Here is a 24,569-nt window from a genome sequence, read left to right as displayed (position 1 = left end):
ACAGAGGAGATTTACTAGAATGTTGCCTGGGTTTCAGCAACTAAGTTACAGAGAAAGGTTGAACAAGTTAGGGCTTTATTCTTTGGAGCGCAGAAGGTTAAGGGGGGACTTGATAGAGGTCTTTAAAATGATGAGAGGGATAGACAGAGTTGACGTGGATAAGCTTTCCCACTGAGAGTAGGGAAGATTCAAACAAGGGGACATGACTTGAGAATTAAGGGACAGAAGTTTAGGGGTAACATGAGGGGGAACTTCTTTACTCAGAGAGTGGTGGCTGTGTGGATGAGCTTCCAGGGAAGGTGGTGGAGGCAGGTTCGATTTTATCATTTAAAAATAAATTGGATAGTTATATGGACGGGAAAGGAATGGAGGGTTATGGTCTGAGCGCAGGTATATGGGACTAGGAGAGAATACGTGTTCGGCACGGACTAGAAGGGTCGAGATGGCCTGTTTCCGTGCTGTAATTGTTATATGGTTATATGAGTACAAGCCGAGTCTATCCAGTCATTCTTCATATGAAAGTCCTGCCATCCCAGGAATCAGTCTGGTGAACCTCTCTATACTCCCTCTATGGCAAGAATGTCTTTCCTCAGATTAGATAGGGGCAAATCGCTATAGTGAGACATGTTGGTTGGAGTGGGCTAGTTGAACCAAAGTGCCCGTTTCCACATTGTATCTCTGGTCTCACCCTCGTCCGTTATGCCACCACCGCAGGGGCCGTCAGCATCACTATGGACCCGGACACCGCCCACCCGACCCTGGAGGTGTCGGACGACGGCAAGGCGGTGTCGTTGAGTGAGAAGCCTCTGGAGGTGGTGCCTTCGCCCAAGCGATTCACCCAGACCACCATGGTGCTGGCCCACCAGAGCTTCGACGCGGGCAAGTACTACTGGGAGGTGATCGTGCAGGAGAAGTCCGACTGGAGCGTGGGCATCGCCAAGAAGTCCATGCCGAGGAACGAGAGCAACAACCTGACCAACAGCCCGCTGGCCTGGTCGGTGTCCTTCCAGCAGCGCCAGTACCTGGCGTGGCACAACAGCATCTCCACGTCCCTGGACATCACTACGCTGCACCGGCTCGGCCTCTTCCTGGACTACGATGCGGGCCAGCTGGCCTTTTACGATGCCAGCACCATGAACCCAGTGCACACCTTCTCCGAGACGTTCAACGAGCCTGTCTTCCCAGCCTTCAATCCGGGCAAGAGCGCCGACAAGACAAAGAAAGCCATCCTGATCCTGTCCGATGGTGAAGCCAGGAGTTAGGCAAAACCAAATTATTATTAGCTTTTAAATAACACGGAACGAAACACAAAAAAGATCCCGGGAGGAACTCAGCAGGCCAAGCAACTATCATTGATCGGACTTTACTGGACTTTGTCTTGCACTAAATGTTATTCATGTTATTCCCTTTATCATGTATCTGTCCACCGTGGATGACTCAATTATAATCATGTATTGTCTTTCCACTGACTGGATAACACACAACAAAAGCTTTCCATTGTACCTCGGTACACAGAAGGGTGTGGAGGCCAAGTCACGTTAAGGCAGGGATAGATAGATTCTTGATTAGCGCGGGTGTCAGGGGTTATGGGGAAAAGGGAGGAGAATTGGGTTACGAGGGAGAGATAGATCAGCCATGGCGGATTAGGTGATGGGCCGAATGGCCTAATTCTGCTCCTAACACTTATGACCTTATGACATTATAACGTGACAATAAACTAAACTAACTAACTAGCATCAGTGGAGCGATGGACAGGAGGTCATTTCTCCATTTCCCTGCACAGATCTTGTCTGATCTGCTGAGTTCCTCTAGCACTGTCCTTTGCTCAAGATTCCAGCATCTGAAGTTTCTTATATCTCTAAAAATTACATGGGGGTGAGTTGTGGACTCCACCTCTGCCTCTGCCTCTGCCTCTGCCTCAGGTTCATGGTTATGAGAGTCGGAAACAGTACCGTACGAAAACAGACCCTTCGGCCCAAACCTCCTGCTCCATCCCCATGGAATTTTGTCTCATAGAACATAAAACAGTACAGCACAGGACAGACCCTTCAGCCCTCAATCTCCACATTGAAATAGATGCCAAATTAAACTAATCTCCTCTGCCTGCACATGACCCAGATCTCTCCATTCCGTACACGTCCCCATGTGACTATCTAAAGGGCCTGTCCCACCAGCATGCGACTGCATGCGGCAAGCGCGACCTAACGTGGTCGCTTGAGCCGTACGGCCTCCGCGGGGCCGGTCCCACTTCAATCGCCGGAGCCGTATGGAGTTGTGTGGAGCTGGTCCCGACATCGTGCGATGTTTTCACCAGCGAAAAACTAATACTGTACAGAAATTCCGCGCGGCAACGGCCTGCCGACCCGCAGCCACCTCGACGCCGTACGCAGCCGCCTCGACGGGCGTACGCAGCATCTCAACACCGTACGCAGCGTCTTGACGCCGTACGTCACGCGCGAACTTCCTGCGATCTTCGCTCGAACTTCAAGTCACTCACTCGACCTCTGCGTCCGGTTTGGTCGCGCTTGCCGCATGCAGTCGCGTGCTCGTGGGACAGGCCCTTAAGAGTATCTTAAATGTCACTGTCATATCTGTATCCATCACCACCCCTGGCAGCTCGTTCCAGGTACCCAACATCTTTGTAAATAAACTTGCTCTGCACATCTCCTTTAAACTTTACCCTTCTCACCTTAAAGTTCTCCTTTAGGTATTTAGTGAATGGCCTTTTAGTTTATCTTGAATCTGTTTCTATCAGACCACAACAACCAACTGTGTAAAAACATTCCTCCTCCTCCTGCGCTCGTGATTTTAACGTTCTTCCTTGTCCTCTTGGTACCCGATGCTTTTGTGAGTGGGAAGAGTTTCTCCCTGTTTAATCTAACAAAAATAATTACCGTGTGAACAACTCTGTTAACCTTCCCTTAACCTTTGCTGCAGAAATGAAAACCATCCAAGGTTCCCCAGTGACTCCACATAACTGAAATCTCTCACCCCAGCTATCATTCTATTAAATCTCCTCTCCAAAGTGTTAATATTCTTCCTTAAGCCTTAATATTCCTCCTTAAAGGTGTTGCCCAGACATGGACACAAAACTCCAGCTGTGGCCAAGCTAGTGAGCTTGAAGAGTGGACATACTAATTCTTGCTTTTAAACGTTGCAATTGCCTCAAGCTAAACTTGATTCGAAGGACTTCATGTTTATTTTCATGTTGTTGAGTTTTGACAGATTCCTGCTCTCTGTATCTGTCATGTAATTGTTTCAAGGAAATGGTTTGTGATTAATTTTTTGTCCTGTTTGAAGAATAAAAATGGGAAAAAAAAAGAAACTGGTTCAAAGTGCAGCAGAGACAATGTGAAGGAAATTGCATAATGAGGTTTGATAGCAGGGAAGCAGGTGGTTGAATGGAAACAGGTTGACAATCTGAGTCTGAAGAAGGATCTCGGCCCGAAACGTCACCCATTCCTTCTCTCCAGAGACGCTGCCTGACCCGCCGAGTTACTCCAGCTTCTTGTGTCTACCTTCAGGTAAAGAACCAGCTGAGTTTTATCAGCATGCGCTGCTGCAGAATATGAGTGGGCTGGTTCTAGCAGCTGAATTGTATATACTGTGTGGGTCGGAAGGCACTGCAGATGCTGGTTTATACCGAAGATAGATACAAAGTGCTGGAGTAACTCAGCGGGTCAGGCGGCATCTCTGGAGAAAAGGAATGGGTAACGTTTTGGGTCGAGACCCTTCTTCAGACTGGTTAGGGATAAGGGAAACAAGAGGTATAGACGGTGATGTGGAGAGATAAAGAACAATGAAAGATATGAAAAAATGTAACCATGAAGAAGGAAACAGGCCATTGTTAGCTGTAGGGTGAAAATGAGAAGCTAATGCAACTTGGATGTAGAGAAACCAATCTTCTTCTTATCGAGTCCACACACAAGATTAGAAGTTGTTCAGCCAGAGCTGAACACACTTCTCGGCATCTGCACAATGGTGTCTGTCTTGCGCTTCTTGTGCTTCTTGTGCATGGTGGTGGAAAGATTGGTTGAAACAGGGCCGCGACGTGAACGCTCTTCCCTTGGCCCCAGAGAAACCAATGAGTCTAGGTGACAACACAATAATCCTCCACAATAATTCTCTATACTAGTGCACCACAAGGATAGGTTCACAGGTCTCTATTCCACTTCCTGTGGACTATGGTGCAAGTAAATGCAGTTCTCACTCCATCTATAGGTTTGCAGACGACACCACATTAGTGGGCCGACTCACAAGCAGTGGTACGACGGAGTACAGGAGGGAGATAGAGAACTTAGTAACATGGTGTCAGCATACCAACCTCTCCCTCGATGTCAACAAGGACAAAGAGCTAGTTATCGGTTTCAGGAAACATGGTGAGTACGTCCCAATGAGCATCAATGGTGCTGAAGTGGAATTGGTTGAGAACTTCCATGGCATTAATATTATAGAAACATAGACAATAGGTGCAGGAGTAGGCCATTCGGCCCTTCGAGCAGGCACCGCCATTCAATATTATCATGGTTGATCATCCAAAATAAGTACCCCGTTCCTGCTTTCTCCCCATATCCCTTGATTCCAATAGCCCTAAGAGCTATATCTAACTCTCTCTTGAATACATCGTGCAAATTAGCCTCCACTGCCTTCCGTGGCAGAGAATTCCACAGATTCACATTTCTCTGGGTGAAAAGGTTTATCAGTGATCTTTAATGGGTACCCGGACGGGACGTCGAAGGACGAGAAGCTGAAGGCAGGAAGTGGAAGTCATGATACCGAAAGTACGTCGCGCCGAAAAGCATAGACACCAAAAGTACATCACGCCAGAAGGATACGAACCCGAACGGACACCACGCCGCAAAGACAAGACGCAGAACGGACATGACGTCGAAAAGCCTCCGAGGGACATGACGTCTCCGGGGACGGGATTGGTCCAACACCTTGTCAGTCATCGACAAAGGTCAGCGATTGATCCAGACCCCCGCGGTGTCAATCACATCAATGCCTCTGTGGCAATCACGGTAGCTTGGAGACACTGCCACCAAGCTCAAGCTCAAGCTCCCCCCCACCCTCCCATCTCCCCCCGGCCCGTGATGTGATGGGCGCGGGGGTCTGGACCAATCGCTGACTAGGTCTAGGACAAATCCCGTTCCCGGAGACGCCATGTGGAACCATGTCAACGTCTATTCTTTCACGTCCTCTCGAGATCTTAAAGGATCATCTCTCATTCTTCTAGACTCCAGAGAATACAGTTGTCACATCCAGTGTACACAGGTATCATGGAATCATAGAGTCATACAGTGTGGAAATAAACCCTTCAGCCCAACTTGCCCACACCAACCAATATGCCCCATCTGCACTAGTCCTACCTGTCCGCACTTGGCCCATATCCCTTTAGGTATGTGAAGAGGAAAAAAAATAGTTACGTCAAATGTGGGACCCATGAAGACAGAAACAGGTAAATTTATTATGGGAAACAAGGAAATGGCAGATTAGTTGGACAGGTACTTTGGATCTGTCTTCACTAAGGAAGACACAAACAATCTCCCAGATGTACTAGTGGCCAGTGGACCTCAGGTAACGGAGGAAGTGAAGGAAATTCACATGTAGGAGCAAATTAGAGCACATTTAGTGAGTATAGGAGCAAAGAGGTCCTTCTACAATTGTCCAGGGTCCTGGTGAAACCACACCTGGAGTATTGTGTGCAGTTTTGGTCTCCAAATTTGAGGAAGGACATTCTTGCTATTGAGGGAGTGCAGCATAGGTTCACGAGATTAATTCCCGGGATGGCGCGACTGTCATATGTTGAAAGAATGGAGCACTTGGCAGGGGCGGAAAACCCAGGGGGGCCAGAGGGGACACATCCCCCCCATGTTTTGAGAGGTATCACGAGTTCTGCACTTGGCGCCTGGGCTTGTATACACTGGAATTTAGGAGGATGAGAGTTCTGTTTGACCTAAGTACTTTCTGTTCATGTTATGTTTAGGTCAGATCGCATTGGGTCCAAGGAGAGACAGCTGAATGAATAACAAATTGGCTTCATGGAAGAAAGCAGCGGGTGATGGTGGAAGGTTGCTTCTCGGACTGGAGGCCTGTGACTAGTGGTGTGCCTCAGGGTACTGGGCCCGTTACTGTTTGTCATCTACATCAATGATTTGGATGAGAACATACATGGCAAGATTAGCAAATTTGCAGATGATACATAAGTGGGTGGTTTTGCAGATAGTGAAGATGGTTGTGAAAAATTGCAGCAGGATCTTGATCGATTGGCCAGGTGGGCTGAGGAATGGTTGATAGGATTTAATACTGAGAAATGTGTGGTGGTGCATTTTGGGAAGTCTAACATGGGCAGGACCTACATAGTGAATTGTAGGGCTCTGGGGAGGTTTGTAGTGTAGAGGGATCTAGGAGTGCAGGTTCCTTGAAGTTCGAATCGCAGGTAGATGAGGTGGTCAAAAAGTATTTTGGTACATTGGCCTTCATCGGTCAGAGTATTGAATATAGAAGTTGGGAGTTCATGTTGCAGTTGTATAAGACGTTGGTGAGACCGCATTTAGAGTATTGTGTTCAGTTCTGGGCACCATGTTATAGGGAAGTTGGTGTCTAGCTGGAAAGGGTCAGAGAAGATTTACGAAGATGTTGCCAGAACTAGTGGGTGGGGTTGAGTAGGCTGGGACTCTATTCCCTGGAGCGTAGGACGATGAGGGGTGATCTTATAGAGGTGTATAAAATCATGAGAGGAAGAAGACTCTCTTGCCCAGAGTAGGTGAATCGAGGACCAGAGGACACACGATTAAGGTGAAGGGGAAAAGATTTAATAGGAATCTGAGGGGTAATTGTTGCACACAAAGGTTGGTGGGTTTATGGAAGAAGCTACCAGATGAGGTAGTTGAGGCTGGGACCATCTCAACATTGAAGCAGTTGGACAGGTACATGGATAGGACAGGTTTGGAAGGATATGGACCAAACGCAGGCAGGTGGGACAAGTGTAGCTGGGGCCGAAGGGCCTGTTTCCACACTGTATCACGAAGACTCAATGACTCTATCTGCAGGGTGGTGCCCATCTCAATGCAGAATGGTGACACCAGGTTGAAATACAGGACTATAGTGATCCAGACATATTGGTTTAAATCTCACCCAGGTGTCTGGCAAGTAAATCAATTCATCATACACATCTGCAATAAATATCTAGTAGTTCTTCAGATCACATTGCGATCTAGAGGTAACTAGATTTACCTTCAAACTCCATCTGGGTCACTTATATTTTCCTTTCAGGAAAATGTTCTTGCTGGTCTACACATGGCTCCCAATCCCAGCATTGTAGTTGACTCTGCTCTCTGAAATGACCAAGAGATGGGCAATTAGTGCCAGTCGGTCATTTTATGGGAAAGAGTGGTCAAAATAAACTTCAGAGAACTCACAAGAGGCACCTGTCTCCTCCAAGTAAAATTGCAAATTTGTTCGGCCATCAATTTAAACCCCCCACCTTTTGACACAGCTGAAATCATAGCTCATGCCCATTGTAACATAAAAACATAGTAATTATGCATTGTCTTTCTGCTGACTGGTTAGCATGCAACAAAAGCTTTTCACTGTACCTCGGTACATATTACAATAAACTAAACTGAAACTGAGGAGGAAGAGGGCTTATGGAAATGTATAAAATCATGAGAGGAATAGATCGTGTGGTCGCACAGAGTCTCTTGCCCAGAGTGGAGGAATCGAGAACAAGAGGGCATAGGTTTAAGGTGAAGGGGAAAAGATTTTATAGGAACCTGAGGGGTAACTTTTTCACGCAAAGGGTGGTGGGTGTATGGAACGAGCTGCCGGAGGAGGTAGGTGAGGCAGGGACTATTGCAATGTTTGAGAAGCAATTAAAACAGGTACATGGATGGCATAGGTTTAGAGTGATAAGTGCCAAATGCAGGCAAGTAGGACTAGTGTAGATGGGACATGTTGGTCGGTATGGGCAAGTTGGGCCGAAGGGCCTGTTTCCGCACAGTATGATTCTATGACTAAATATAAGGATGAGGGGGATCTTATAGAAACATATAAAATTATAAAAGGACTGGACAAGCTAGATGCAGGAAAAATGTTCCCAATGTTGGGCGAGTCCAGAACCAGGGGCCACGGTCGTAGAATAAAGGGGAGGTCATTTAAGACTGAGGTGAGAAAAAAAAATTTCACCCAGAGAGTTGTGAATTTATGGAATTCCCTGCCACAGAGGGCAGTGGAGGCCAAGTCACTGGATGGATTTAAGAGAGAGTTAGATATAGCTTTAGGGGCTAGTGGAGTCAAGGGATATGGGGAGAAGGCAGGCATGGGTTATTGATAGGGGACGATCAGCCATGATCACAATGCATGGCGGTGCTGGCTCGAAGGGCCGAATGGCCTCCTCCTGCACCTATTTTCTATGTTTCTATGTTTCTATAACTCTTGGCGAGAAAGGTGGAATTCTATTCACTACCACTAGATGGCGGATAAGCACTGGTTACCACCACTGACTCCAACAACCAAAATGCTTCAGTGTAGGTGGTTCAACTGCAGCTCACCTTATCCACAATGTGCCCACTGTCGCGGATGAGCTGGTTTGGAGGTTAGGTCACAGAAACCCAGACAGATATGCGGATAAGTGCAATTGAAAGCACATTTTTTGTATCCAATCCGAACTGCATCAGAACCCATTAAAACATGCAACACCCAAGGTAGGTGTAGGCAGGGCATCAGTGCTAATTGAACAAACTACGTATCTGAAAGTCAACAGCACCAGCCCTGTGTAGTTTCCTTTTATCTCGGGAATTTCACATTGCACTTTAGCGACCCGCCCTTTTGACTTGTTCTGCTTCGGATGACAATAGAAATAAAGGAAGACTTTCACAGTGGACATGGTCTTTCACAATCGTAGGACATGTACGTGTTTAATGGTTATTGAAGTACTTTTCAAGGATAGCCACCGCTCCAATGCGATAAACATATTGTTCATCAGCCATGATCACAATGAATGGCTGTGCTGATTCGAAGGGCAGAATGGCCTCCTCCTGCACCTATTTTCTATGTTTCTGTGTTTTCTATGGATAGGAGCAGAATTAGGCCCTTTGGCCCATCAAGTCTATCTATTCCATCATTGGCTGATCTATCCTTCCCTCTCAACCCCATTCTCCTGCCTTCTCCCAATAACCTCTACCACCCGTTCTAATCACAGCCAAATCCTGCAAAGAACATTGAGATTAATTAGCTTTCAGGTGGAGGAATTGGATGTTAGAACATCAGACAAAGAGAGGTAGAGTCATGGGGTTCTACAGCAGAGACAAAGGCCGTGCAACACAGTGCATCCATGTAGGAATGTAATTAGATAGAGAGTCATTCAGCATGGAAACAGGCCCAACTTGCCCAATACACACTAATCCCACTTGCCTGTGTTTGGCCCATATCATTCTAAACGTATGGCCCTTATCCTTTTAATCCTATCCATGTACCATGTATCTGTGCAATTGCCTGAAGTTTCAACACAGTTCAGCTTCCAGCAGACTTCCAGTGCTGTATGTTATCTTTGCAGTTTCAATGCAGCATGATTTCACTTTGATACAGTAAAATATCTTAGGAAAGTTTAATATTTCTTATTTCTTGTATTTTTTAAATTTTAATTATTTATTTAGAACAGAATAAAAGAATAAAAAGCAAGTGTGAAACAGCATACAAAAAACAAAACACAAATATTTATAAAGTGTCATAGACAATATCTATAAATAAATGAAATCGTATGTGTCCGAAAAGGAGCAGGAAGAAGCCAAAGCTTATTAATTCCCACCCCTTATTCAACTGCCTATAATTATCTTATACAAATTTAGCAGCTATATGTACACCATATGTACACCAGCAGCTATATGTACATCAAATTATTTACATTTATACACTAATCAAATATTTACAAATCCATACAAAAAAGAGAGAAAAAAATAAAAAGAAAAGAAAAAACCCTCATATACTATACAGTATCTTAGTCATATATACAACCCATCACCCTATAATCACCCTTCCCAATACAATCAGTACAACAAATATCCCACTCACAATTACCTATCCTCATCCCAATATCCTTTTAAACAAGTGTTTTTGTACATCTTTTTAAACTGAATTATGTTTGTGCTAAGTTTTATCTCCTGTTCCAGACCATTCCACAGATTCACACCACGGATTGCTATGCACATACTTTTAAAGTATAATTTTAGATTACTTCACTCAGTCTGCTTTATTAATATAATTTTACAAAAATCGAGGATCAAGAACCAAAAAGATCTCCGATGCTTTTCATGTACTGAGTTAGTTGTAAACTTTATAAATTATGTGCTTACAAGTTTAAATTATATTTTCATGGCAAGAAAGAACTCAGTCTCATTATTGATCTTGAGAGCACTAGGACTGTTATAAAGAATATTTTATGTGCTCTTTCCTTAAGTGTAACATATTCTCATGGCAAGAAAGAACAACATTCTCATTATTGACCTTGAGAACGTTGACCATTGCAAAAGAGTTTCAACTTTGCAATTTAAACTCGATATTAGTGTCCTGCAGCCTCGTGCTGATGTGTTATTGCTTGCAATTGCTGGCCGGCCACCAATGGTTGTTTTATTTTCAGTGTAGTAAAACAAACAAGAATATCGTACTCAGCCAAGAATAGATCGCATCTTGCCGACTCCAACTCAATGCAGTGAAACATAGAGAGAATAAAAAAGACTTGCATTTATGAAGTGCCTTTCATGAACCCAGGTCATCCCAACGTGCGTTGCAATGACTGAAGTCCTTCTTGGAGTGAAGTCACTGTTGGAGCAACTCCAAGGAAATTCTTAGGCTCTGTCTCCGCTCACTTAAATTGCAGCATATGTTTGATTTTAATCTGCTTACAAAGGAAGACCGCATATAACAGATGGCAACAAATGGCAGTGTAAGAGGGAAGGTATATCATGAAAACCCTGGGACAAAGTTATGGCAGGAGTGAAGATCTCCCTGAAGCTCAGGGTTTCACTCTGTTTTTTGATGAGTCTAGTATTTCATGGTCACCACCTGATACCAGCTTTTCCCAGACTTGTATTTAATAAATGTAATTTAAGTTTCTGACTTGACTATTACAATGGGGTGGGAGATTGCAACCTTCACGTGGTCCGCCCTGTTTCGACGAATGCAATCAACCCGGCGTGCACCATCAAATAAGATCAAATAGAACAAGTTGTCGTACAACTTTAGGCTGTGCACGCCATACGCAAGAAGTAGAAGAAGAAGACTATTACAATGGGGTGTTAATCCATGGTTCTGTATTACTGGTGTACAAATATAACCACTAGTCCATTATACCTTTGCGACTTGCACATCAGATTCAGCTGGGTTTCAAAGAGCCTATTTCTACTTTACCTTTTGACTTTAGACTCTAGAGATGCAGTGCGGAAACAGGCCCTTCGGCCCAGCGATCCCAGCAACACTCTCCTACACACCGGGGACAATTTACACATTTTTCACCAAAGCCAATTAATCTACAAACCTGTACGTCTTTGGAGAGTGGGAGGAAACCAGAGCCTCCGGAGAAAACCCACGCGGTCACACGGTGAACATAGAAACTCCGTACAGACAGCACCCATAGTCAAGATCAAACCTGATTTTATGTTTGAAAAGGATAAGAAGAAAAGGAGGGAAATTAAAGAAAGAGGGAATATAAAGGGCAATAAAAAGTTGTTATTAAATGATGTTGTAAATGGTATTTTATGATTCTAATTCCATCTTCTTCCTGGCATTTTTCATCTGTGGTCTGGAATTAGAATATTGAACACTACAGTACAGCGACAAGCCCTCGTGCATCTACATTGGCTCGATTGTAATCATGTATGAATTATCTTGCTGCTGACTGGATAGCACGCATGAAAAACCTTTTCACTGTACCTCGTTACATGTGAAAACAAACTAAACCAAACTAAAGCTTCGGGCCATAGTAACTGATGCTAAATTATACTAATCTCATCTGCCTAGAGGTGGTTCATATCCCTCAATTCCCTTCATGTTCATGAGTCTAAAAACCTTTGAACTATCAACATTGTATCTGCTTCCACCATCGCCCCTGGCAATGCAGTTTAGGCATCCGTAACTCGCTGTGTAAAGAAATATCTCCGCACATCTTCTAATTGTCTTTTGAGTTTTACCTTTGGTTCAGTATCCTGAAGCAGTAAAACAAACATTAAGTATCTGATAGTGAACAGCACCGTTCCTTGATTTTACTAAAGGTTGGCAAAATAAAGGTGCTCAATTAAATACAGCATCACATGGGTTACGGGGAGAAGGCAGGAGAATGGGGTTGAGAGGGCGAGATAGGTCAGCCATGATTGAATGCTGAAGTAGGCATGATGGACCGATTGGCCTAATTCTTCTCTTATAACTTATGAACAATGCCACCTGAGTCCGGATCAAGCAACCAGGAGCTTGGAAAATATAAGGTTTCTTTTGGCAAGCTAGGTTTAATACTACATTAAGATGGCATTCCATTTGGTGTCAAAATATAACAGCATGAGATAGACCTGTGCCTCTTCCTATTAAAGATATGGGTGTAATCTCCTGCACCCATATACACCTCTTCTGTATCTATGCTTCTTAAAGTCTGTCCTTTTGTGCAACTCCGATTTGAATTGCTCAATTGTTGCCAGCAGGGCCTTAATTTCTGTATGTTCCAAATGAAATTCTGGTACCTCTCTTTCCTCCTTCAAAATACTCATTAAAATCTTTCTCTTCTGCTCCAAAATTATTGACTGAAGCATCAAATCTTTGGAGAAACACCGACAGAACAACAGCATTGCAACCACAAACTAAATCAATGTTCTTCTTATCATGCCCTGGGACATTTCACTGTTTTTAGTTTGGAGATATAGCGTGGAAACAGGCCCTTCGGCCCACCGTGTCCACACCAACCAGCGGTCACCCCGTACTCTAACACTATCCCATACGTTAGGTACACTTTACAGATGCCAATTGACCGAGAAATCCGCGAGTCTTTGGGATGAGGGAGGAAACCAGAGAAAACCTACGTGGTCACAGGGAGAACGTACAAACTCTGTACCGACAACACCCATAGTCAGGATTGAACTTGGATCTCTGGTGCTGTAAGGCAACAATTACTGCTGCGCCACTGTGCCGCCCCACAGTATTAAAGGCACTACACAAATCTGTTTGTAGTTGTAATACTATTATTTTTTAAGTTGTTTCAAAGAGAACCTAAAAGCAATGCAAGAGAAGTTGAGAAAGAACATCCCACACAGACCTTTCTGTCCTAGGTCTCCTCCATTGTCAGAGTGAGGCTAAATGCAAATTGGAGGAATAGCATCTCATATTTAGCTTGGGCAGCTTACAGCCCGGTGGTATAAGTATTGATTTCTATAATTTCAGGTAGCCCCGCCATTTCCTCTCTCTCTATCCCTCCCCGCACTAGCTTCTCGTTTTCACCCAACAAACAGCTAATATTATGGCCTGTTTATTTAATCATCGTTATTTTTTCGCATATCTGTTATTCATTGTTCTTTATCTCTCTACATCATCATCTATATCTCTTGTTTCCCTTATCCCTAACCAGACTGAAGAAGGGTCTCGACCCGAAACGTCCCCCATTGATTCCTTCTCTCCAGAGATGCTGTCTGTCCCGCTGAGTTACTCCAGCTTTTTGTGTCTATCTTCAATTTAAACCAGCATCTGTAGTCCCTTCCTACACAATCTTTATCCATTACTGTTCATAGCTTCACGGTGTGTATCGTATTCATGCATATTCATGTATATGCTAATGAGTTGGTGTTGTATGTAAGTAGGGAATGTTGGGTAATAAATCTCTCTTGTGATCCAGGCAGCCTGCGTGTAAGTTTTTATTCATTCTGCTGTCCGGAATATAACAGGGTGCACAGGATAATTTCAAACGAATGAAATATTTGCAAATGCAGCCAGGTAAAATGAAGAAAAGTGAGAATCAATTTGAGTATCTCGGACACACCATAATCACCTAATTGTTTGCTTGTTTTAGTCATGTTGATTGGGGAAAAACATTAACCAGGATTCTCCGGAGAACTGTTCTGGGTTTCCTCAGGAAGAGTGTCATGGGATCATTAATGTCCACGTATAGCTGAAATTACAACAAATTCCATTCTTAATTGAAAGCATGGATTAATTGAAACCAGAGTCAAAACAGCTTTCACATTTCTATCCACTTGTGGCAATGTTGGGCTTTAGTAGTCATTTGAAAGGTCGAACTATCCCACTGTTGTTCCAACTATCTCCTTTATGAATTATTGGGTAACAATTATTCTTTCTTTGTGATGAATGAGTCGGCTTTTTTTTTCCTTTTGCAAGTGTAATTTTAATCTACTTTTAATAGAAAAGGTCGTTAAAGATTTTCAATCATCACATGATGGCAATTAGGAGCCTGGACACCCATCCTCCAGCTGGAAAGGGAAAATACTATGGCTTTGTTCCAGATACTGAACAACTGGGTAAGTGAAAAACCAAAATAAAATGGCAATAAGCAAGCAAGTTTGATTAATTGTTAAGCAATATATGTCCAAGGCAACTGGTATTAATTTTTAAAGGGAAAATGGCTATGACATTCACTTTGTCCCAATGATCTTCAAAAGAACATTACACGCACAAGTATTAATAGTCAATCGGTATCCAGTCTGAAGAAGGTTTTCGGCCCAAAACCTTGCCTATTTCCTTCGCTCCATAGATGCTGCCTCACCCGCTGAGTTTCTCCAGCATTTTTGTCTACCTATTAATAGTCAATACTGCTTTTTATTGTCACATATGTCAATTGTTAATGCAGTAAAATTATTTTCCTTACAAACTATCCAGTAGAGTATCGCCATACCCCTGATTAGCAAGCATACAGGAATAATCTACTCAGCTGCATGAAGGAGGCGCCATGTTTGTCCACGATCTAGTTCTTCATAAGTTCATTAGTAATAGGAACAGAATTAGGCCATTCGGCTATTCAATTATGCATGATCTATCTCTCCCTCCTAACTCCATTCTCCTGCCTTCTCCCCATAACCCCTGACACCCGTACTAATCAAGAATCTATCTATCTCTGCCTTAAGAAAATATCCATTGACTTGGCCTCCACAGTCTTCTGTGGAAATAAATTCCACAGGTTCACCACCTGTGGACTGAAGAAATTCCTCCTCATCTTCCTAAAGGAACATCCTTTAATTCTGAGGCTATAGACCCAGGCTATTCACATTGAACATAGAACAGTGCAGTACAAGAACAGGCCCTTTGTCCCTCAATGTCTGTTCTGAAAATGTTCACTCACCGGTGGTGCGGTGAGGAGGGCTGAGAGCAGGTAATGCTGCAGGGACTGAAGACTCAAAATCAAGACTTCAATACCCCAAATCCTCCTTCAGTAATAAAGGAGATTATTCCATTTGTGAAAAACCAATGACCTTGTTTCCAGGCCTTGAGTCACCATACCAGTACCATATTTGAAACATTACACTTTAGAGATACCACGCCGAAACAGGCCCTTCGTCCCACCAAGTCCACGCCGACCAGCGATCCCCGCACACTAGCACTATCCTGCACACTAGGGACAATTTACAATTTTACCGAATAACGTACAAACCTGTGGCTCTTTGGAGTGTGGGAGGAAACTGGAGCACCCGGAGAAAACCCACGGGGTCACGGGGAGAACGTATAAACTCCGCACAGAGCACCCTTGGTCAGGATCGAACCCGGGCCTCTGGCACTGTAAGGCAGTACCGCTGCGCCACTGTGTCACCCAGGTTGGCTGTAGGTCAGCATTAAGATTGGGGAATCGCAGCACACACAAAAAACAAGATTAAAACCCCTGTCCCACAGTATGAGTTCATTCCAAGAGTTCTCCCGAGTTTGCCCTGATTCGAACTCGAAGATTTACGGTAATGGCCACTCGTCGGTACTCTGGGCTCTAGTGGACATTTTTCATCATGTTGAAAAATCTTCACGCGTCTTCCCATGCTTACCTGCCGTTAACGAGTCATCCTGAGTACCTGCCGTTAGCGCTAAGAGACGTCCCCAAGCTCCGACATACCCGCTACGTTCATTCTCCATGCTTACCACTTTTTTAAACTCGGGAGAGCTCTTGGAATGAACTCGCACCGTGGGACAGGGCTATAAATTCAAGTTCAAGTTCAAGTGTTCAAGTGAGTTTATTGTTATGTGTCCCTGATAGGACAATGAAATTCTTGCTTTGCTTCAGCACACAGAACATAGTAGCCATTTACTACAAAACAGATCAGTGTGTCCATATACCATAATATAAATATATACACACAATGTATACACACCTGAATAAATAAACTGATAACGTGCAAATAACAGATAACGGGTTATTAATAATCAGAGGGTACACAAAATTGCTGGGGAAACTCAGCGGGTGCAGCAGCATCTATGGAGCGAAGGAAATAGGCGACGTTTCGGGCCGAAACCCTTCTTCAGACTCTTGTGTTTTAATAATCAGAGTTGGGTTTAAAATTCAAATTACATCAGTTCGGTTTAGGTGTAAGCTTCGATCGCTCCGACGCGGGAACCTCGATCGCCCCGACGTGGAGGCTTCGACCGCCGGCTGCGGGAGCTTCTATCGCCCCGGCTGTGGATGGTTCGACTGCCCCGGCCGCGGGAGACTATAAGAGGGAGAAGATTGGACTTTATTGCTTTTTCATCGCAGTGAGGAACGTGGGGGATCTGCTGCTGTGGACGTTCATGTACATTGTTATGTAGTTGTGTGTCTTTTTGCTTTGTTTGTGTGGCTGTATGGTAATTCGAAATTCACTGTACCTTAATTGGTGCACGTGTGACAATAAACTGACCTTGAAACCTTGACCTTGTTGGTGTCCGGAGCTTGCCTGCTCCTCGCCACCGCGAGTAAGCTGCTGGTCTGCACTTGTGCCGGTAGGAGGCGGAATGGAGCTATCTATCCTGCGTGTACTAAGTTGTGTTTGTCTGCACACAGGGCTGTCGCCGCCTGCTAGACTGGGAGCACAGGAGCTCGAGTAGAAAATGTTGTGTATCACTCCCCACCTTATCAATACAACAGAGACAGCTGTGTTGGGATTAACTAATCGACTTCGTTTTTATAAATAATCTAATTGGCCACCTGACCAATTTGAATGTGAAATATTACAATAAATCAGAACACATTATCTTCTAAGATATAATGTCTGAGTTCTTCTCCCGCTGTGTTCCTGCACGGCTACTTGGCGTTGAAGCAATATTCCGTGTCACATGCATGCATTTGTGTCAATGGGTCTTTCCGGTTTAGGCACAAAAATGCTGGAATAACTCAGCAGGTCAGGCAGCATCTCCGGAGAAAAGGAATGGGCCGGGGCCGGGGCCACTACTTCAGACTCAGAACTTTATTATGTCTATCTTTGGTGTACATCACCAGCATCTGCACTCCCTTGTTTCTCTGATCTTTCCGGGCCCTGTACTAGTCTGTGAAAGGAACTGCAGATGTCGGTTTAAACCGAAGATGAACACAAAGTGCTGGAGTAACTCAGCGGGTCAGGCAGCATCTCTGAAAAAAAAAAATATGGTGACGTTTCTAGTCGGGATCCTTTTTTAGACTGAATGGTCTTGACCCGAAACGTCGCTCATTTTTTTCTCCAGAGGTGCTGCCTGGCCCGCCGAGTTACTCCAGCACTTTGTGTCTATCATGTGTCCCTTCTGTATGTCAACGTATATTTGTGTTGCATATTTTTGCTACGTGTCCCGATTTGAATTCATGCATGTGTGAATGTGTGTGTTCAGATGCATGTGTATCTGAATGTGACCCACACCAATTGACCGTTTCCAACGCTGTATTGTATTTCATGCGCTGGATAATAAATGCTTCGCAACCCTAGACGTCCAGTTTTAGTCAGTTGACAGTGTAACAATGAAACGGTGCAAACATGTGATTAATGAACATGAGTTTTCGTGTAAAACACAGCATGTGGCGCGTTAACAATGTGTTATTAGAGGGCGGGGTTCGTTTATAATAAGCACATGGAACTAGTTCAGACTACAACAAATCTAACGATCTTGGGCGAAATTAGCATTGACAAAAAGGAGATTTGTTCAGGTTTGCTTTTAAATCGTTGTACCTGTTTGCTCAGTGCCAACCAAGTTCCCGACGGAGGCGGTGCGAATAAAAAGGGGAAACACAAGGTCGCATTCTTAATTTCAATGAATTATTTTGTTATTGCCGAACAGTAAACGCCCGGAGTGATAAAACGATCAAATCATACCTCTCCATTCAATGGGCTATGCGAAAAAATAACAGCGATCAGAAATGGAAACCTATTTAAAAGGCATGTAGTGACCGATTAATGCAGTTCTAATAGTTCAATAGTAATATAGTTCAATAATTGCTCCAACTCTTATTAACTCGGTTAACTAAGTCATAGAGCACGGAAACAGGCCCTTCGGTCCATCTCGTCCATGCTGACCAAGTTACCCCTTCTAAGATAGTCTCATTTACCCTGGTTTGGCCCATCTCCTTCTCAAGCTTTCCTATCCATGTACCTGTCCAAATGTGTTTTAAATGTTGTTATTGTATTTGCCTCAGCTACTTCCTCTGGCAGCTCGTTCCATATACCACCCACCTTCCTTCATAGAGCCATTGAGAGATACAGTGTGGAAACAGGCCCTTCGGCCCAACTTGCCTACAATGGCCAACATGTCCCAGCTACACTAGTCCCACCTGCCTGCGCTTGGTCCATATCCTGCCAAACCTATTTATGTACCCGTCTAACTGTTTTTATAAACGTTGGGATATTCCCTGCCTCAACTACTTCATCTGGCAGCTTGTTCCATACACCCACCATCTTTTGTGTGAAAAAGTTACCCCTCGGATTCCTATTAAATCCGTTCCCCTTCACCTTGAACCTAGGTCCTCTGGTCCTCGATTCCCCTACTCTGGGCAAAGACTCTGTGCATCTACCGGATCTATTCCTCTCATGATTTTATACACCAATGTATTAAATTCACGAGAATCACGAGTGTTTAACTGTCAAATGTACCAAAACACAACAATTAAATACAGCTGCCCCTCAAGTTCCTATTAGATCTTCCCCCTCTCACTATAAATCTGTGGCCTCTACGTCTTGATTCTCGTACCACGAAAAAAAGACTCCGTGCATTCACCTTATCTATTCCCTTGTTATTTTATACACCTCTGTAAGATCACCCCTCCGCCTCCAAGGAATAACCCCCTAGCCTGCCCAATGTCTCCCTGTAGCCCACGCCCTCGAGTCCGGGAAATATCCTCTTAAGTTTTCTCTGCACACTTTCCACCCGCTGTGTGAAACAAATGTCCATCGGGTTCCTATAAATCTATTCCATTTCACCATGCTGTATCTCTCTAAGCCACAACTAATCTAAGTCCTCGCCTACCCAACCTCTCACGATAGCTCAGGCCCTCGAGTCCTGGCAGCATCCTGGTAAACCCTCTCTGCACCATATCCACCACCAAAATGGCATCTATAAGAGGCCAGATCCTAAGAAAGTAAACACAAGTTTTATCCAAATCACCTCTTGGAGAATTTGAGCTGTAAGTGAACCCGGGAGATAACGCGACTTTTAGATTGATTGGTGAATGTGTTCTATCTGAAGCTGATTATGTTTCGTGACGTCACCGCCAGAGTTTATCTAACCCAGCCCAACAATCTCTAAATTCCACCAGTATCAACACTATCGATTGCTAACCACTAACCTGGGACCAACCAGCTTATTAGATAGCTGTGAGAGGGCCTGGCCCACATTCACAAAACACTGTTCGGCATAGTCATGTATGTAAATGCATACAATACATTGATTTTAATTGTGCTGACGCTCATTACGCGGTCTTATATTTAACTGCGCGTGCTATTACATTATACGTTATATAATTTTAACTGTTACCGCAAACTTGCACTGATGGACCATACAGCGTTTAACAACTCACATTCAGTGGTCTGTATACTGCAGGTGTACATGCCATAACCACAATTTTATAAGTCATAAGTACATACATAGAACACACCAAAAAATATACCATATTTAACCTATATATGTGTATTTTGTGTGTATGCTGCATATCTGAAGAAGGGTCTCGACGCAGACGTGGATTACACCATGCACACAAAATGCTGGAGTAACTCAGCAGGCCAGGCAGCAAGATAGACACAACGTGCTGGTGTAACTCGGCAGGCCAGGCAGCAAGATAGACACAACGTGCTGGTGTAACTCGGCGGGCCAGGCAACAAGATCGACACAACGTGCTGGTGTAACTCGGCGGGGCAGGCAGCATTTCTGGAGAAAATGGATGGGTGACGTTTCGGATCGGGACCTTACTTCAGACAATAGAAGTCAATTCTGCAGAAGGCTCCAGAGATTCTTTGTAACCCGATGAGTTACTCCAGCACTTTGTGTTCCTGCTCGGCATAAACCCGCATCTGCAATTCCTTTCTACACAAGTCAGGCAGCAAGTCTGGAGAACATGGATAGGTAATGTTTAGGGTCTCGTCCCGAAATGTCACCTATTCATGTTCTCCAGGAATAATGCCGGGGCTGTTGAGATACTCCAGTATTTTGTGTCCTTTTGTGCGTTAACTAACGCCTGCAGTTCTTTGTTTCTGCATTCTGGATTATACCACGTTATTCAGATCCAACAGTAATGTTATACATTAATATCGGGTTGCATGGCGAAAACTATTGTGTTAAGTGTATAACGGGATGCAATCCACCCGCAACGATTGAACAGATTGAACGATTGAAGAATAGAAGTTGGGAGGTCATGTTGCAATTGTATAAGACGTTGGTGAGACCGCATTTAGAATATTGTGTTCAGTTCTGGGCACCATGTTATAGGAACTATATTGTCAAGCTAGAAAGGGTTCAAAAAAAGTTACGAGGATGTTGCCAGGACTAGAGGGTGTGAGCTATAGGGAGAGGTTGAGTAGGCTGGGTCTCTATTCCATGGAGCGCAGGAGGATGAGGGGGTTCTATAGAGGTGTACAACATCATGAGAGAAATAGATCGGGTAGATGCACAGAGTAGGGGAATCGAGGACCAGAGGACACCGGGTCAAGGTGAAGGGGAAAAGATTTAATAGGAATCCGAGGGGTAACTTTTTCACACAAAGGGTGGTGGGTGTATGGAACAAGCTGCCGGAGGAGGTAGTTGAAGCTGGGACTATCCCATCGTTTAAGAAGCAGTTGGACAGGTACATGGATAGGACAGGTTTGGAGGGATATGGACCAAGCGCACGCAAGCATGAATTTCATTGTCCTATCTGGGACACGTGACAATAAACTCTGGACTTGTCTTGAAGTGGGACCAGTGTAGCTGGGACAATGTTGGCCGATGTGGGCAAGTTGGGCCGAAGGGCCTGTTTCTACACTATGACTCTGTGACTCTGTGAACAGGGTGTCAGGGGTTATGGAGAGGAGGCCGGAGAATGGGGTTAGGAGGGAGAAATAGATCACCCATGATTGAATAACTCAGCAGCACGCAGCATCTCTGGAGAGAAGGAATGGGCAACGTTGCGGGACGAGGCCCTTCTTCTGAAAACATCACCCATTCCGTCTCTCCAGAGATGCTCCTGTCCCGCTGAGTTACTCCAACTTTTTGTGTCTATCTTCCGTTTAAACCCGCATCTGCAGTTCCTCCCTACGTAACCATGAGTGAATGGCGGAGAAGAGATGACCTATTTCTGCCCCTATCACGTATGACATTATCACTTAAGTGCTGCGGAGTTGGTGCTTTGAAGAACGACAAAACGTTACTAAAAAGTAGAATAGTAACAACATATACTGATAAACAGTTGAGTTTCTAAATCCTCATTCCTTTTTTTATCTTCTTGACTATATCGCATTTGCCAAGCTCGAACATTTTACATCTTGCAAACTAGTAAAATGAAATATTTTCACAATTCCACCATCTATCTCATCTTTATCATAACGTTATAGAGCGCGGAAACATGCACATCGGCCCAACGTCTATGCCGATCAGGAAGCAAGCTAGTCCCGTTTAACGCGGATCGCCCATATCCCTCTAAATCTTTCAAATATCTTGTACGTGTTGTTATAGGTCCTGCCTCAACTACCTGCTCTGAAGCCCATTCCATATACACACTACCCTCTGTGTGAAAAGGTTGCCTTTCGGATTCCTATTAATCTTTCCCCCTTCAACTTATAACTATGCCCTCCTGTTCTTGATTCCCAGTCCCCGGGGGGGAAAGGACTGCGTGCGTTCACTGCATCTACGGTCCAACTGCTCTATAAGACCACCCCCCAGCCTCTTGCGCTCCAAGGAATAAAGTACCTATCCAGGTTCTTCAAGGGTACTGCCTGACCCGCTGCGTTGCTCCAGCACTTAGTGTGAACATAAAAAATAGGCGCAGGAATAGGCCATTCCGCCCTTCGAACAGCACCGCCATTCAATGTGATCATGGCTGATCATTCAATCAGTACCCCGTTCCTGCCTTCTCCGTTGATGTAATGTAAAATATACATTTTGTATAGTGACCGGTATCTGCATGTTCTTTGTTTCTGAATAAGGTCCCATCTTGCCCTACCTCTCTCTTTAGCTCAGGCCCCCGAGTCCTGGCAACATCATCTTAAATCTTCTCTACGTTCTTTCCAGCTTCCACCTTTGTCTGTGAATTAATGCCAGAGAAAATGGAACCGCTCTGCCAACAATTAAAGTTTTGGGGTTACTGAGATTTGTTTCCTGTTGCTGGATTCGAGCCGGGATCTCTCACCGTCTGGATATCCGTCTGGAGTTGAAATACAACACACAAGCAAGTTGCAGTTGCAAGTTGCAGTGTTTGTTCCAGTCAGTGGCGCTGTTGGTTACCTGGTCTGTACGATGCAATATGGCTTTACTGGTCTTCAAGCATGGTCAAGTCTACATGTTTCTTCATCCTCATCTCTTTTGATGTCTCGTTTTCACACACTTTACAATTCCTTATATCTGTGCCTCCCTCTCCCCCGACTCTCCATCTGAAGAAGGGTCTCGACCTGAAACGTGACCAATTCCTCTCTCCATAGACGCTGCCTGTCCCGCTGAGTTACTCCAACATTTTGTGTCTGCCTTTGAAATGGTTTTACTGATAGACGAATACTGCTAAAGAGTCATAGAAAACATAGAAAATGGGTGCAGGAGTAGGCCATTCGGCCCTTCGAGCCTGCACCGCCATTCAATATGTTCATGGCTGATCATCCAACTCAGTATCCTGTACCTGCCTTCTCTCCATACCCCCTGATCCCTTTAGCCACAAGGGCGACATCTAACTCTCGCTTATATATATCCAATGAACTGGCCTCAACTACCTTCTGTGGCAGTGAATTCCAGACATTAATAATAATAATAATAAATTTTATTTAATGGGCGCCTTTCAAACATCTCAAGGACACCTTACATAGTATATCGGAATAACATATAATCGGAATATAACAAGTAATAAAGACATCACAGAGACACAAATTAAAAACAGGATTCAATCCAAAAACAGAAAATCAAAAACACAGTGTGAAGATTCGCCACTCTCTGTGTGAAAAATGTTTTTCTCATCTCGGTCCGAAAAGATTTCCCCCTTATCCTTAAACTGTGACCCCTTGTTCTGGAGTCAAATAGGCACCGAGTCTCACAGCGTGGAAACAGGCCCTTCGGCCCAGCTTGCCCACACCGACCAACATGTCCCATCTGCACTAGTCCCACCTGCCTGCGTTTAGTCCATATCCCTCTAAACATGCCCTGTCAATGCACATGTCCAAATGTTTCTTTAACGTTGCGATAGTACCTACCTCAACCACATCACCTTGTTACAGACTATGCGAGAACATTTCAAATGTGTATATTTGTTTCACTGCGTCCTTTGAGGGGAGAGGCGCAAGTATATTTATGGTGCCTTTTGACTGCCTTTATTTCCAGGGGCGTTACTATAGACTTTAGAGATACAGCGCGGAAACAGGCACTTCGGCCCACCGAGTCCGCGCCGGCCGACGATCATCCTGTACACTACTAACATTATCCTACACACTGGGGACAATTTACAGTGTTACCGAAGCCAATAACCTTACAAATGTGTACGTCTTTAGAGTGCGGGAAGAAACCGGGAGCACCCGGGGAAAACCCCACATTGTCACGGATAGACGGTGCAAACCTCATATAGACAGCACCCGTAGACAGGATCGAACCTGGGCCTCTGGCGCTGTCAGGCAGCAACGCTGCCGCTGCACCACTGTGCCGCCCTTTGCCCCTGTGCTTCGTTTTATAGGGGTTTTTTTCGGTTAGATTTTAAGACATTGAGGATCAAGTACTTTGTGTGTTGCGTGGAAGTCCTGGGTAACGGACTATGTATAAAGGGAATGTAGAACTGGGAGAGAGAGTTAATGGGCCTTTCCATTCCCAGTACACGTTATTTTCAGATAAATATGGTTGGATCTCTCTAAAGGAAGCAATCCATAAAGTAACAATTCCGTTGTGCCTTAACAGCGCCAGAGACCCGGGTTCGGCCCTGACTACCGGTGCTGTCTAAATGGAGTTTGCACATT

The 24,569-nt window shown here is 44.5% G+C and overlaps 1 protein-coding gene across 1 annotated transcript; it reads left to right on the top strand.

The window, feature by feature from the left end:
- Positions 1-731: 731 nt before the first annotated feature.
- Positions 732-1,359, top strand: LOC116985143 (nuclear factor 7, ovary-like). The gene has a single exon (XM_033039680.1). It carries the CDS (start codon positions 732-734, stop codon positions 1,260-1,262), a length of 531 nt encoding a protein of 176 aa, XP_032895571.1. The 3' UTR covers positions 1,263-1,359.
- Positions 1,360-24,569: the final 23,210 nt, after the last annotated feature.

The sequence above is a fragment of the Amblyraja radiata genome, chromosome 1 (assembly GCF_010909765.2).
Source record: "Amblyraja radiata isolate CabotCenter1 chromosome 1, sAmbRad1.1.pri, whole genome shotgun sequence".
Taxonomy (NCBI): domain Eukaryota; kingdom Metazoa; phylum Chordata; class Chondrichthyes; order Rajiformes; family Rajidae; genus Amblyraja; species Amblyraja radiata.
The sequence above is the reverse complement of the archived record's forward strand: the minus strand, read 5'-3'. Positions and strand labels throughout refer to the sequence as shown.